This window comes from Bombina bombina, chromosome 4, assembly GCF_027579735.1.
Source record: "Bombina bombina isolate aBomBom1 chromosome 4, aBomBom1.pri, whole genome shotgun sequence".
In the NCBI taxonomy this organism is placed as follows: domain Eukaryota; kingdom Metazoa; phylum Chordata; class Amphibia; order Anura; family Bombinatoridae; genus Bombina; species Bombina bombina.
In genome coordinates, this window is record NC_069502.1 from 815,037,455 (window position 1) to 815,051,568 (window position 14,114).

The 14,114-nt window shown below is 41.3% G+C and overlaps 1 protein-coding gene and 1 pseudogene across 1 annotated transcript; one reads left to right on the plus strand and one right to left on the minus strand.

The window, feature by feature from the left end:
* Positions 1-1,704: 1,704 nt before the first annotated feature.
* Positions 1,705-12,883, minus strand: LOC128657900 (gastrula zinc finger protein XlCGF66.1-like). The gene is made up of 6 exons (XM_053712327.1): positions 12,832-12,883; positions 12,577-12,763; positions 6,141-6,263; positions 3,381-3,440; positions 3,042-3,189; positions 1,705-1,715 (listed from the first exon to the last, which is right to left on the minus strand). Exons 3-6 carry the CDS (start codon positions 6,216-6,218, stop codon positions 1,705-1,707), a joined length of 297 nt encoding a protein of 98 aa, XP_053568302.1. The 5' UTR covers positions 6,219-6,263; positions 12,577-12,763; positions 12,832-12,883.
* Positions 4,892-5,775, plus strand: LOC128655620 (proteasome subunit alpha type-3-like; annotated as a pseudogene).
* Positions 12,884-14,114: the final 1,231 nt, after the last annotated feature.

The window sequence follows — 14,114 nt, forward strand, 5'->3', positions numbered from 1 at the left end:
ATGTTACTCAAGAAACCATTTCTATTTTGCTCCCCAATGTTAGGGGTTTATTATATCATTGCTTTATAAGCCTCATAATATTTGATTGACTGAGACTCTTTTCCTCCTTTCCCTGATCCTAAGGTTGTATAAATCTACCTTTCGTGGCGATGTAAATTATGAGAATTTGCAAAGTTTAATTGGTATAAATATCCAGTTATCCTTGCACTTTTATATTTCTGTATGTTATTGCTGGCTGCCTGACATATTTGCCTTTTAGAGCTCTGCTAATTTTCTTAGAAGTATTGTTCGATTATAGAACCAATAGATTAGCACTAATAACTCAGCATAAACTAATGTATGTTGCGCTGCTAGCGGCCGGGGCGACAAGACAATCCTTCTTACACTATCCTAAGTCTGTGGGTGCTAATATGTTTGTATGAGCTCTGAGAATAATTATTGTCTGTGTGGTAGATCGGCTCACAACTTGATGTTTTGGTAGAAGCTTAGTTGTAGGGTCAGCAATGCTTTCTCATAATATAATAATTACCCTAGCGCTTACCTTGCAGCAGTTTACTACTTTAGGGTAATTGTAATACATTTAACTCAATTCATCTCTATAGCTTGATGAGCCACATCCCCATTTCTCCTATATCTCACCCTATCTTATACTGTTTTATAGGTCATTGAGATAATGCTATTCTGATAGTTATTCTATCTGCATAATGTACACCCTCTAAGTGCTTAATTACTTAATGATATGTATAGGGATGTCCTAGTTATATAGACTTCTGTATGGGAGAGATATTGTTACCTGCTACTATATGTCTACTTACGACAGCCACTGTGATGCCAAATGCAACTCTTAATATCTTCAATGTTAACACGTGGTGCCTAGTATTGTTTTTAGACGCCAGAATCTCTAACTCCTTAATGTAGCATTATTTACCCTAACGGAGTGCAAGTATATGAGGACTGCTTATTATAAGGCTACACAACATCATTAGGAGACTCCTATACATGAACATGGCACGTATAAAATAGCTTTCAATATGTATTTGTGAGAGATTCCAATAGGTTTATCCTGCTTTAGGGGACATAGCCTCACCAAACAGTATCTCTCTAATTCAGAATTCTGTTAATCAAGGTGTTTATTCCTAAATAGTTTAATGCAGTCAGCTTGTGCGCAACTAAGTTTTTCTATACCAGTTCATTGTCCTCCCGTATATATATTTAGTTAAAGCAGCCAGGTCCTCGCACACTGTAGTAAGGTCTGGGTAAGGTAAAGAAATGAGCCGGTGACTTAAAGAAGCTTTTTATTTCTCAAGCAAGAAGTATCGGCTCATTTCTTTACCTTACTACAGTGTGCGAGGACCTGGCTGCTTTAATTTCATTTAACCTTGGGGAAGAGGTGAGGTTCCCTGCATATCCTATGCACCTGTTCAGACCGGAACCATTTCCTTTGCTGTAGCTCCCGTGGGGAGCGCTGAGCAGGAGACACAGAGCAACGCTGCAGAAGCAACGGAGACACAGCGCATCACACCGGGTTAGTGAAACTGCAAATTTACGGAAGCGCTTACCTTAAGGAATTGTACAACGTATATATATTTAGAGCTTCCGTCTTTATACTCAGTGGAACACCCAATAACCAAAGCCATAATTAATTTAGGTTCTTTATTTTTCATTATATAGTTACTGCTGTATTATCTCATCCCCCCCGATTGACTAAGATTTTCCTTAAAACAGAGACAGTACTCTTTATCATTTAGTCTTTATTCACCCAATATGGTGAATATCTCAGGGGTATTAATCTGCTAAATTGTATAAATCATATTTTATATCTAAAACATTATAATAGATGTTATATATTTTATAGTAAAACTTGTATCTCTCAGTTAAAGGGACAGTCAACACCAGAATTTTTGTTGTTTTAAAAGATAGATAATCCCTTAATTACCAATTCCCCAGTTTTGCATAACCAACACAGTTATAATTATACATGTTATACGTCTGTAATTACCTTGTATCTAAGCCTCAGCAGACTGCCCCCTTATTTCAGTTCTTTTGACAGACTTGCATTTTAGCCAATCAGAGCTGTCTCCATGGTAAATTCACGTGCATGAGCTCAATGTTATCTATATGAAACATGTGAACTAATGCCCTCTAGTGGTGAAAAACTATCAAAATGCATTTAGATTAGAGGCGGCCTTCAAGGTCTAAGAAATTAGCATATGAACCTCCTCGGTTTAGTTTTCAACTAAGAATACCAAGAGAACAAAGTAAAATTGGTGATAAAAGTAAATTGGAAAGTTGTTTAAAATTACATGCCCTATTTAAAACATGAAAGTTTTTTCTGGACTTGACTGTCCTTTTAAGATAATGTTATTACTCTAAGTTGTCCAGACTAAAGCATCACTCTACTAGGCAGTATATCTGGATAAAGAGGTACTAGGGTATCCTTCTATAAAAAAAAAAAAATCTAAGGTATCAATGCAAGACCTGAAATGTATATATGAGTGACTTACTAGCATTATTATATACCATGTTTATGCCATACCTCCGGTACTCTTTCTGGGGAATTTAATCTTGAGGTTGCTCATGTATCTTATTCTTATTTTATTTTTTTCTCTTCTTTTTAATTTCTACATCAGTTTGTCATCATATTGTGAGAATAATATTCAGGATGTAATGCTATGAATATTGTATGGATAAATACCTTAATAAAAAACTTTGATTATGAAAATTGGTGTATACTGTCCTTTTAAATGGATATGAAACAATTTATATATATTTAAATGTATTCAATTAAGAACAAAACAAAGCATCTGTTTTGCACTTAAACATTTACATATATAAAATTAATATACAAATTGATTTAACAGTAATTCCTCTTGACCCTTTAACTGTGTTTTTATTATTTTTGTTGGGTATAAAATTAGTTTATAATCAGACAGCTCATTAGATCACACATGACGGATTCACTGTAGATTTGCTCTGTGTCACTCACGTCAGTAGTTTTTGTGCACTTCCTGAGTGAGATATTTATTACTACACAGCGTTACCTGAGCTCTCATTTCCATGGATCTCCTTAGTCCTTAGTGCTTGGTGAGTCTCCATCATGACGTCCTTGTAAAGCTCCTTGTGTCCCTCTATATACTCCCACTCCTCCATAGAGAAATACACAGCAACATCATCACACTTTATAGGCACCTGAAACACACACAACTCATTCAGTACTGACACAGGGACTGGTTCTGTCACACACTTTTACTGACAGAGCCAGGATAAAGTTACTGAGAACATACAGAGACACAGACAGAAGGCAGGAAATACACACAGGGTCAGATGGGTCAGTAAAGGGAGTCACTGTGTATATTGTCACATTCCCCAGCAGTACTCACCTCTCCGCTCAGCTGTTGAACGCTGCTGTGGGAGAGCCTCTTCTTCACAATGGTGTATTCCTATAATATGTATGAGAAAGATCATCAGACTTCATTTGCCTGGACTAACATGTTCTTGTTTACTTCTCTCGATCATCACAAAACATATAAATAAATAAAATATAAATGGATAATTTTGTGGGACCTCTATGATAAAAGCTGCTAAAGACTGAGGACATGAGATCAAGAAAATTTACATTGCTAGAACATTTTTAGAGGGTGTGATGGGGGGGGGGGGGGGCAAAATGTTGAGCCCTTGATTGATAGGAGGTTCCTTCGGTGCTGTGGTAACTTCGGTAAGTTTTTGCAATAGAGGACATGTAGTAGGGCTTTTTATGAGTGGGTTTTTTCTTTATGGTGGGAGGGGTCTTGGATGTTAGGATTAGTATATTTTTTTCTGCGGGGAGAGGATTTGTGTTGGAGGGTTGTGCAGGTGAGTGAGCTTAAATGGACAATGTACTTGATTTTTTTTTTTTTATTATTTAAAAAGATAGATTACGCCTTTACTACCCATTCCTGATCTTTGCATAACTAACAATGTATATGACACTTTATAACCACTAAACCTTCAAATCTCTGCCTGTTTCTAAGTGACTGCAGGTCACTGCTTATCTCAGTGGTTTTTATTAGCTTTTCACAGCAAGACAGTGCTAGTCCATGCATGCCATATAGATAAACATTGTGCTCACTCCTGTGGAGTTATTTCGGAACCAGCACTAGTGGTTGAAAATGCAAGTTTGTAAAAAGCACTGAGATAAGGGGCAGTCTGCAGAGGCTTAGATACAGGTAATAATAAAGCAAAAAAGTATATTTGTATAATAGTGATAGTTATGCAAAACTGGTGAATCTTTTTAAACAATAGCAATTTTCAAAGTAGAATGTCCCTTTAATTTAGTGTTAGTGAGATGGTCTGGTTAAACAGAAGTTAGGGTTAGTGAGATGGTCTGGGTGAGATGAAGTTAGGATTAGTGAGATGGTCTGGGTGAGATGAAGTTAGGATTAGTGAGATGGTCTGGGTGAGATGAAGTTAGGATTAGTGAGATGGTCTGGGTGAGATGAAGTTAGGATTAGTGAGATGGTCTGGGTGAGATGAAGTTAGGATTAGTGAGATGGTCTGGGTGAGATGAAGTTAGGATTAGTGAGATGGTCTGGGTGAGATGAAGTTAGGGTTAGTGTGATGGTCTGGGTGAGATGAAGTTAGGGTTAGTGTGATGGTCTGGGTGGGATGAAGTTAGGCTTAGTGAGATGGTCTGGGTGGGATGAAGTTAGGCTTAGTGAGATGGTCTGGGTGAGATGAAGTTAGGGTTAGTAAAATGGTCTGGGTGAGATGAAGTTAGGATTAGTGAGATGGTCTGGGTGAGCTGAAGTTAGGGTTAGTAAGAAGGTATGGGTGAGCTGAAGTTAGGGTTAGTGAGATGGTCTGGGTAAGCTGAAGTTAGGGTTAGTAAGAAGGTATGGGTGAGCTGAAGTTAGGGTTAGTCAGATGATCGGGGTGAGTGAAAGTTATGGTTAGGGAGATGAAGTTAGGGTTAGTGAGATGGCACAAAGTGCAGTCTCACTAGCCGGTGCGCATTGTTAGCGGAGAGATGAGTTCCATTGGTACCGGGTATGATCTATCAACATCCACGTTCTCTCCAGATGGCAGAGTGTTTCAGGTTGAATATGCAGCTAAAGCAGTTGAGAACAGCAGCACGGCCATTGCTATCTGGTGTAAGGATGGTGTTGGGTTTGGTGTAGAGAAACTTGTTCTGTCTAAGCTCTATGAAGAAGGTTCAAACAAAAGGATCTTAAATGTTGATCAACATGTTGGAATGGTAGTGCTGGACTCCTTGCAGATTCCCGATCCCTAGCAGATATAGCTAGAGAAGAAGCTTCCAACTTCAGGTCAAACTACGGTTATGATATCCCAATAAAGCACCTTGCGGACAGAGTAGTTATGCACGTGCATGCTTATACACTGTACAGCGCTGTCAGACCATTTGGCACAAGTTTCATGATGGGATAGTCCAATAAAGATGATGGTTCTCCGCTGTATATGATTGATCCATCTGGTATTTCCTATGGATACTGGGGCTGCTCTATTTGTAAAACCAAACAGGCAGCCAAGACAGAAATAGAGAAGCTTCAGATGAAAGACATGACCTGCCGGGAAGTGGTCAAACAGGTGGTGAAAATAATCTACATCGTATATGATGAAGTAAAGGACAAATCTTTTGAGCTGAAGCTGAGCTGGGTTGGAAAAATAACTAACGGAAAACATGAAGTTGCTCCCAAAGATGTCCGGGAAGAAGCAGAAAAATATGCAAAGGAGTCTTTAGAAGAAGAAGAAGAAGATTCGGATGATGACAACATGTAACATTTCATAGCTTCAGCTGTACAAGAACTTCTTTTTGTATATACATTTACAGCACTGGACAGATAGTGTCAGACTGTTTCTGGAAAGGTTTTGTTATTTGCTCATCTTTTATCTCACAAGTAAAAAAAAAAGCTAATATGCAAAAAAAATAAATCTGTTAGTGAGATGGTCTGGGTGAGATAAAGTTAGGGTTAGGAGATGGTTAGTTTCGGTGAGATGAAGTTAGGGTTAGTGAAATGTTCTTGGTGCGGTTAAGTGAGATGATCAGGTGAGCTGAAGTTAGGGTAAGTAAGATAGGTCTGGTGTATCAGAAGCAGCACAGTAAATAGGACCAGTGTCACATGACATTACCCAGAACCTCTTACCTCTCCGGTCAGTAGGCAGATGATGCCCAGGGCCTGACTCAGGAACTGTTCTGCTATCTGCTTCCTGTATTTGTTCATCTTGTTTATCGTCAGTGACTGAGTCTGATGCTATAAATGTGACACCTGCAAGAAGAAAGGAAGACGGTTAATGTGAGAGATCAAAAATAATCAGAGCTCTTCCTGTATTTTTATTACAGTAAATAGATGATTAAGTGATATTAAACATGTTTATTTCACGTATGAGCAATCTAACAGTACACGTGTGACCAGGGCCGCCACTAGAAATTGTGGGGCCCCTTACTTAACCACTGATCAGCCCCCCCTCCCTTGACATGTTTAATTTTTGACCAAGTGACTAAAATGTATATATGCACTTTATTCTTAAGTGCAGTCAAACTTGGAAATGTTGTAAAGGTAGTAACACACAAACACAGAAACACAGACACACATATGGATTCACATATAGACACTCTAGCAGACACGCAAAGAAACACACAAACAATCTCAGACACAGACACCAACACAGACACTCAGCACTTGTTTACATTGACCTGAAAAGTAATGAGGTAGACTACAGTTTTGTCAAAAAAGGAGATTTACAAGACAAAATATGGAATTCGGATTATCTTTTTGACAAGGAAGATGCCAACTATATGATGACAACAGCATGCATTGGCTGAAAGGAAGGGCCCTGAACTGCCTAAACAATAATTTAAAGGTTAAGTGGTGGATTGGTGACTTCCAGAAAGGTCTCATTAGTCTCAAAGTCTGTGAATAATCAGCAGTAAGGTCAAAATGTCCTAAAAAGGAACAGACAATGGACACACACATAGACACAAACTCAAACACAAACTTGCTCATACACCCAAGGAAACACCCACCTAGACAGCCTCAGAAAACACACAAAGACATATACACTCACGGATACCCACAGAAAACACACAAAGACATACACACACACACAAATAGAGACACCCACAGAAAACACACAAAGACATACATACACGCACACCCTCACAGAGACATCCACAGAAAATACACAAAGATAGACACACAAACCCTCACAGAGAGATCCACAGAAAAAAAACATGCACACTCATAGAGACACCAACAAAAGCATAAAGACATAAACACAGACACCCACAGAAACACTCACAGGAGGTAAAATTTCTGCATATTGCCATCCCCTAAAAAAAACAGTGTGACATGCATGATAAAAGAAATTAAGAGATCACTTTTTAAAGAATCATATTTGTATTTGTGCAAACAAAAATACTTCTGTGAATTCAAAATTGTACATTATTGATCTATCAGAATGGGTAGATGAAGAAAAGTACTTTTGAAAGGTTGACATATGTTTGGGGTCCCCCCCTATTTGTCCCAACCAAGAGCACCACTTCAAATCTGGTGTACAAATGTTTCCATCTGTCAGCTGTACTTATGGATTTTGAAAATGCTGTACTCTATATGGTCTTGGTGGAACTATAAGCTGTGGCACTAGGTCTCATACCATTAAATCTGGTTAAATGCAGTATTTAGGCTTGTGTGTATGTATTTCAAAATTAGGTCAACTGTAGTGTAAACTGAATAGTGTTAAGTTAACCTGTCTCATTTCAAACACTGAGCAATCTTAGCCTGGGAGAATAACATTTTATGCAGATGTAAAAATCTTAGATAAAATGTCTCCTGACATCTGGAAAGTCCTTGCATAAAGAGGCAGTACACTGGAATGTAATATATATATATATATATATATATATATATATATATATATATATAATATATCTGCCAAAAGGGCACCTACCATTTGTGTATTGAGGAAGAAACATTTCTGCATGGTTTTAAATATAGAGTTTCTACAGCATTGTCAAATAATAATAAATACACTGCTGCATATTGCAAAAAAAAAAAAAAAAAGTGCTTTTATGGACCCCTGGCCCCACCACACAACTACCACACTGAAGTTACAATCTGAAATTGCACAAATAAATAAAAAAAACATTTACTAAGTAAGTCCTACCTACTCTGCAAATGAAAGTGATCTGTCGTCTGACTCAGGCACACACTGTACAAACTGAAATGCCAAGTCTGTCTTACACTGTGCATAGTGGTTTAGTGCACACTCAGAAATCCTCTCAAATGCTAATGCTTTACTCCTTGTAATGACATTTCCCATGCTCAATAGGGCTCTGCTGTAGCGCCCTCTGGTGGCTGCCAAAATGTATTTTTAAATAATAGTTGTGCTTGCCTCATGTGGCCCGCCTGGCACACTGGGCCCCTGACAGGAGTCACCCTATTCACCCCCTGATGACGGCTCTGCGTGTGACCAGATGCATATGCAGCAGATAACATAAAGTGATAAAATGTGACAGTCTTTATATAGCATGTTTGACATTATGGGGCGTCACATTTATTTAATATTAAAGGGCCAGTAAATACAGTAGAGTTGCATGATAACAAGACAATGCAATAGCACTTAGTCTGAATTTCAAATGAGTAGATTTTTTTCTGACAAATTTTAAAGCTATGTCTATTTCCACTCCCCTTGTATCATGTGACAGCCATCAGCCAATCACAAATGCATATACATATTTTAGTTACTTCTTGCACATGCTCAGGAGCAGCTGGTGACTCAAAACGATATGAAAACAAAACATTTTGTTTATCAAAGTAAATTGGAAAGGTGTTTAAAAACGAATGCTCTATCTGAATCATGAATGTTTAATTTTGACTTTAGTGTCCCTTTAAGCTCATTAGAAGCAAAATAAGGTGACTGTACACAGGAATATGCAATGTTATCTGATAAATCAGGAAGCAGATGTAAAACACTAAGTGCCTCAGCTCCCTGGTTACCAGGCATCCTGTAATTTATGGGATTATCCCAAACTGGTAGCTCTGTCCTGCTGCACCTTAGTTCTTCATCTGCTGTTTATGCCCTGACCGGAATCTGCCCCAAATCATATAACCCACATATTACCTTGATCATAGGATAAAATTACAAATTATGTGAGAATCCTAAACTGAGGACACAACAAAAACTGGGCACCAAGTAAGTAATTGCCCTGCTACATGTGCTGTAAGACTGGTCCATAATATACCTACTACCCTCTGAACAGCTGTGCGTGTGCTTCATTTTATTATATTTTTTTGCATTACTCTGGGATGTGGTTTCCTCTTCATATTAAGTTAAATGGCTTCATGTCACCCTTTACTTTTCACCTCTCTTAAATTCATTAAGATAGTCATAAATGGTGAATTATAGCAACAGTAATAATAATAATAATAATAATAATAATAATAATAATAATATCTAATAGCAAAAAGAAACATTTTTTACAAACTTTTTCCCAGTTATGTCACATCCTGTTTGGGCAACCATGGAGACTGACTTCCTGTGACCCCATCACATATACAAGTAATAAATATACAATTATTATAAACATGTCAGACTTGTACCCATCACCCTAACACCGAGACTGTGCTTCATCAAGTCCTCACACCCTCAAATACAGCTTGTTCATTGTATCAGCCCCCTCACACTGTAGTCCCTATACAGACTCTCAGCCCCTCTCTGTCTCACACCCCAGTCCCTGTACAGAATCTAAGCCTCCTCACACCCTAGCTCCTGTACAGAATAGCAGTCCTCCTCCTGTCTCACACGTCAGTCCTTATACAGATTCAGACCTCTCTCTCACACCCCAGTCATGTACTGGTTCTTAGCCCCCCCTCTGCCTCACACCTAAGCCCCTGTACAAGTTCTCAGACCCCACTGTCTCACCGCCTAGCTCCTGTACTGGCCTGTACAGTCCCTGTATACACCCCCTTCCCTCTAATTCACTCCCCAGTCCCTTTAAGTCTCTCACCCCCCTCTGTCTCACACTCCATCCCATGTACAGGCTCTCCGCCCCCTCTGTCTCACACCTCAGCCCCTGTACAAGTTATTTGACCCCACTGCCTCACCGCCTAGCTCCTGTACTGACCTGTACAGTCCCTGTATCATCCCCTCCCCTCTGATTCACTCCCCAGCCCCATTTGAAGTCTCTCAACCCCCATCTGTCTCACACTCCATCCCTTGTACAGGGTTTCAGCCCCCTCTGTCTCACACCTCAGCCCCTGAACAGGTTCTTAGCCTCTGGCTCTCTCTCACACCCCAATACATGTACAGGTTCTCAGCCCCCCTCTGTCTCATAATCCAGCCCCTATACAGACTCTCAGCCCCCTCTGTCTCACACCCCAGTCCCTGTGTAGACTCTCAGCCCCCTCTGTCTCACACCCCAGTCCCTGTGAAGACTCTCAGCCCCCTCTGTCTCACACCCCAGTCCCTGTGTAGACTCTCATCCCCCTCTGTCTCACACCCCAGTCCCTATACAGACTCTCAACCCATCTGTCTCACACCCCAGTCTCTGTGTAGACTCTCAGCCCCCTCTGTCTCACACTGCAGCCCCTATACAGACTCTAAACCCCTCTGTCTCACACCCCATCCATTGTACATGCTTTCAGCCCCCCCTCTGTATCACACCTCAGCCCCTGTACAAACTCTCAACCCCTCTCTCTGTATCTCTCCCACACTGCACTCCTGTATTGGTTCACAGCCCCCCTCTGCCTCACACCTAACCCCTGTACAAGATCTCAGCTCTCCTCTGTCTCACACCCCAGCCCCTGTAAATACCCACAGCCCCCCCTCACACCCCAACCACTGTATAGACTCTTAGCCCCCCTCTGTCTAACACCCCAGCCCCTGTACAGATTCAGACCCTCTCTCTCACACACCCCAGTCCTGTACTGGTTCTAAGTCCTCCTCTGCCTCACACCAAAGCCCCTGTACACAATCTCAGTCCCCTCTGTCTTACAGTCTAATACATGTGCAGACTCTCAGCCCCCTCTGTCTTACACCTCATACCCTGTACAAGACTCTCAGTCCCACTCTCTCTCTCACAGCCCAGTCTTGTACTGGTTCTCAGCCCCCTCTGTTTCACACCTCATACCCTGTACAAGTTCTAACCCCCCTCTGTTTCACACCCCAGTCCCTGTGCAGACTCTCAGCCCCCTCTGTCTCATACTCCAGCTCCTCTATAGACTCTCAGCCTCTTTTGTCTCACACCCCAGCCCCTGTACAGAATATCAGCCCTCCCCTCTGTATCACACTCCAGTACCTGTACAGACCATCAGCCCTCTTACACCCCAGCCCTGTACAGACACTCAGCACCCCTCACAGCTCAGCCCCTTTATAGATTTTCAGCCCCCCTCTGTCTCACACCCAAGTCCCTGTACAGACTCTTAGCCTCCCTCCATCTCACATCACAGCTCCTGTGGAGACCCTAAGCCACCCTCACAACTCAGCCCCTGTATAGATTCTCAGCTACTCCTCTGTCTCACACCCAAGCCCCTATAAATACACTCAGCCTCACTCCATCTCACACCTCAGCTCCTGTAAGGACCATCAGCCCCAATCACACCCCAGCCCATGTAGTCTTGGTATTGGTTCTCAGCCCCCCTCTGCCTCACACCTAAGCACCTGTAAAGTATCTTAGCCCCCCTCTGTCTCACACTCCAGCCACTGTACAGATGCTCAGCCCTCCTCACATCCCAGCCCCTTTATAGACTCTCAGTCCCCTCTGTCTCACACACCCCTGCCCCTGTACAGACTCTCAGCCCCTCTCACACCTCAGCTCTGTAGAGACTCAGATACCTCTCTCACATACACACCAGTCACTGTATTGGTTCTCAGTCCCCCTCTGCCTCACACCTAAGCACCTGTACAGTCTCTTACCCCCCCCCCCCCCCATCTCACACGCACACACCAGTCCCTGTATTGGTTCTCAGCCCCCCCTCTGCCTCACACCTAAGCCCCTATATAGTCTCTCACTCCCCCCTCTGTCTCACCCACGCCACCCTGTCTCACCCCCCCCCCCGTCTCACACACACTCCCCTCTGCCTCACACACACACTCCTGTCTCACCCCCCAGCCCCTATACAGACTTTCAGCCCTCCCCTCTGTATCACATGCCAGCCCATGCTCAGCCCTCCTCACATCCCAGCCCCTGTATAGAGACTCTCAGCCCCCTCTGTCTCACATACCCCAGCCCCTATCAGCCCCCCTCTCTCTCACATCCCCCCAATTATATACTGGTTCACAGTTCTCCTCTGCCCCACACCTAAGACCCTGTATAGAATATTAGTCCCCTCTGGGTCAAACATCAGCCCCTCTCTGTCTTACACCCAGCCCCTGTACAGACCCACAGCACCGCTGTCTCACATCCCAAGCCTCAGCCTGTACAGATACTTACTCAGCTCCCCTCTGTCTCGCACATAAACCCCTCCTCCTCCACTTAACCCCTCTCTCTCCGCATCCACAGCTCACCCTCTTAACCCCACAGTCCCCCACCTATAGGCGGTTAATGCTAGTTGTCACGCTTCCTTAAATCACATATATTACCTGGTAGTAGCTAGATCCAGTCCGGTTAAAGGACAGAAGAGGTGAGGTCACTGCAGTCACGTGGCTTCTGTGAGTTCACTGGTCCTTTTGCTGCAAGGGATCTAGCTGCTACTCGAGGATAAAGTACTGGAACTTCTGGAAGGAGGCTGTGTGTGTGAGGCAGAGGTATCCTCTTTATAATATTTATCTGTAAATAATGTACTGGTGAGGTATTTGTATATCAGGCAATTGGTATATCTATATAATATTCTATACCTGTAGATAAGGTACTAGGATTATTGAACAAAAGTATCAACCTTGGGACCCCTCCTCTTCTACCGGACGTGACGCGATGCATACAGCTTCTGCTGCACTGCATGCTGGGAGTAGGTTCGTGGTTTCCTGCTGAAGATCACTGGTACGAAAGCTGGCAATTGTATCCTGGGATTTATAGCACTTTCCCCTGTTTGTTTCCTGGGATGTGCTGACTCTCAGCTGCCTAACAACCAAGTCAGTAAATCAGATATAGACTGATGGGTGTCTTACGTGTGCAATGTTGTTTGTGTATAACAGTATTAGTGTGTGTAACTGTGTTTATACTGTGTGTGTGTGTGATAAATGTGTAGCTAATTGCGGGAGGAGCAGCACAATTCTACTGTTCTACATGATATGTAGCTCCATATAAGGTCTATAAACTATGTATTTTGTTCTTTATATTAGATAGCGGAGAAGTGCAGTACATATTAGATAGAGGGAATATTATATCTATATGTTGGGTACTGGGAAGGGGGTTTGTGTTCACTTGTGCAGAGGGAACCTCTTTATAGTATATATCTGTATATAAGGTATATGGAGGGGCTTTTTGTGATGCATAGTCAAAGGGCTATTATGATGTAAAATTACATAGTGACTCTGTAATGCTATTTCACCCCCCACACATAGGTAGAACGTCTCTACTAAGGTTTTGTAGAAGTTGGCTCTGTTTGAGTGAGATATATCTGTATAGAAGATACAGTGAGGGGTCTGTGTATATGTTAGGTAAAGTGAACTTCACATGTGTGTGTATATATATATATATATATATATATATATATATATATTTGAAGAAGAAAAATAACATCAGACAGCTGTTCCAAATTAATAAGGTTATAATTGTACAATTAAACAGGATTACAACAACAAAATGACAACAAGTCACTTCACAGTAATACAGAGTGTGGCGCGCAGCATTAGATAGCAACAGTGTCTCTTTTTATAGCCCATGTGCTGTGCCTCAATCTTCACAATAAGCACCTTGTGGTCTTCTTCTTATCTTGTCCATACAAACTTTGGGTGTTACTGTAGCTGAAAATACTTTGCATATACAGCAGTTTCTGTACTAGCTGAACTGACAAAAATAAATGTAACTGTTTAAAAATATCACTTGTCCCTTATAACACATAGGAAAAATATATATACAGAATTAAAAATATTTTTCCTTAACAATATATATATATATATATATATATATATATATATATATATATATATATATATATATATATATATATATAGGGCTG

Excerpts from the sequence above, each read along its gene's own strand:
- LOC128657900 (XM_053712327.1), bottom strand. The coding sequence starts at position 6,218 with ATGAACAAATACAGGAAGCAGATAGCAGAACAGTTCCTGAGTCAGGCC. Across the intron at positions 3,441-6,140 it reads TCTGCCTACTGACCGGAGAG|GAATACACCATTGTGAAGAA; the intron begins GTAAGAGGTTCT and ends TACATATTATAG. Across the intron at positions 3,190-3,380 it reads TTCAACAGCTGAGCGGAGAG|GTGCCTATAAAGTGTGATGA; the intron begins GTGAGTACTGCT and ends TGTGTGTTTCAG.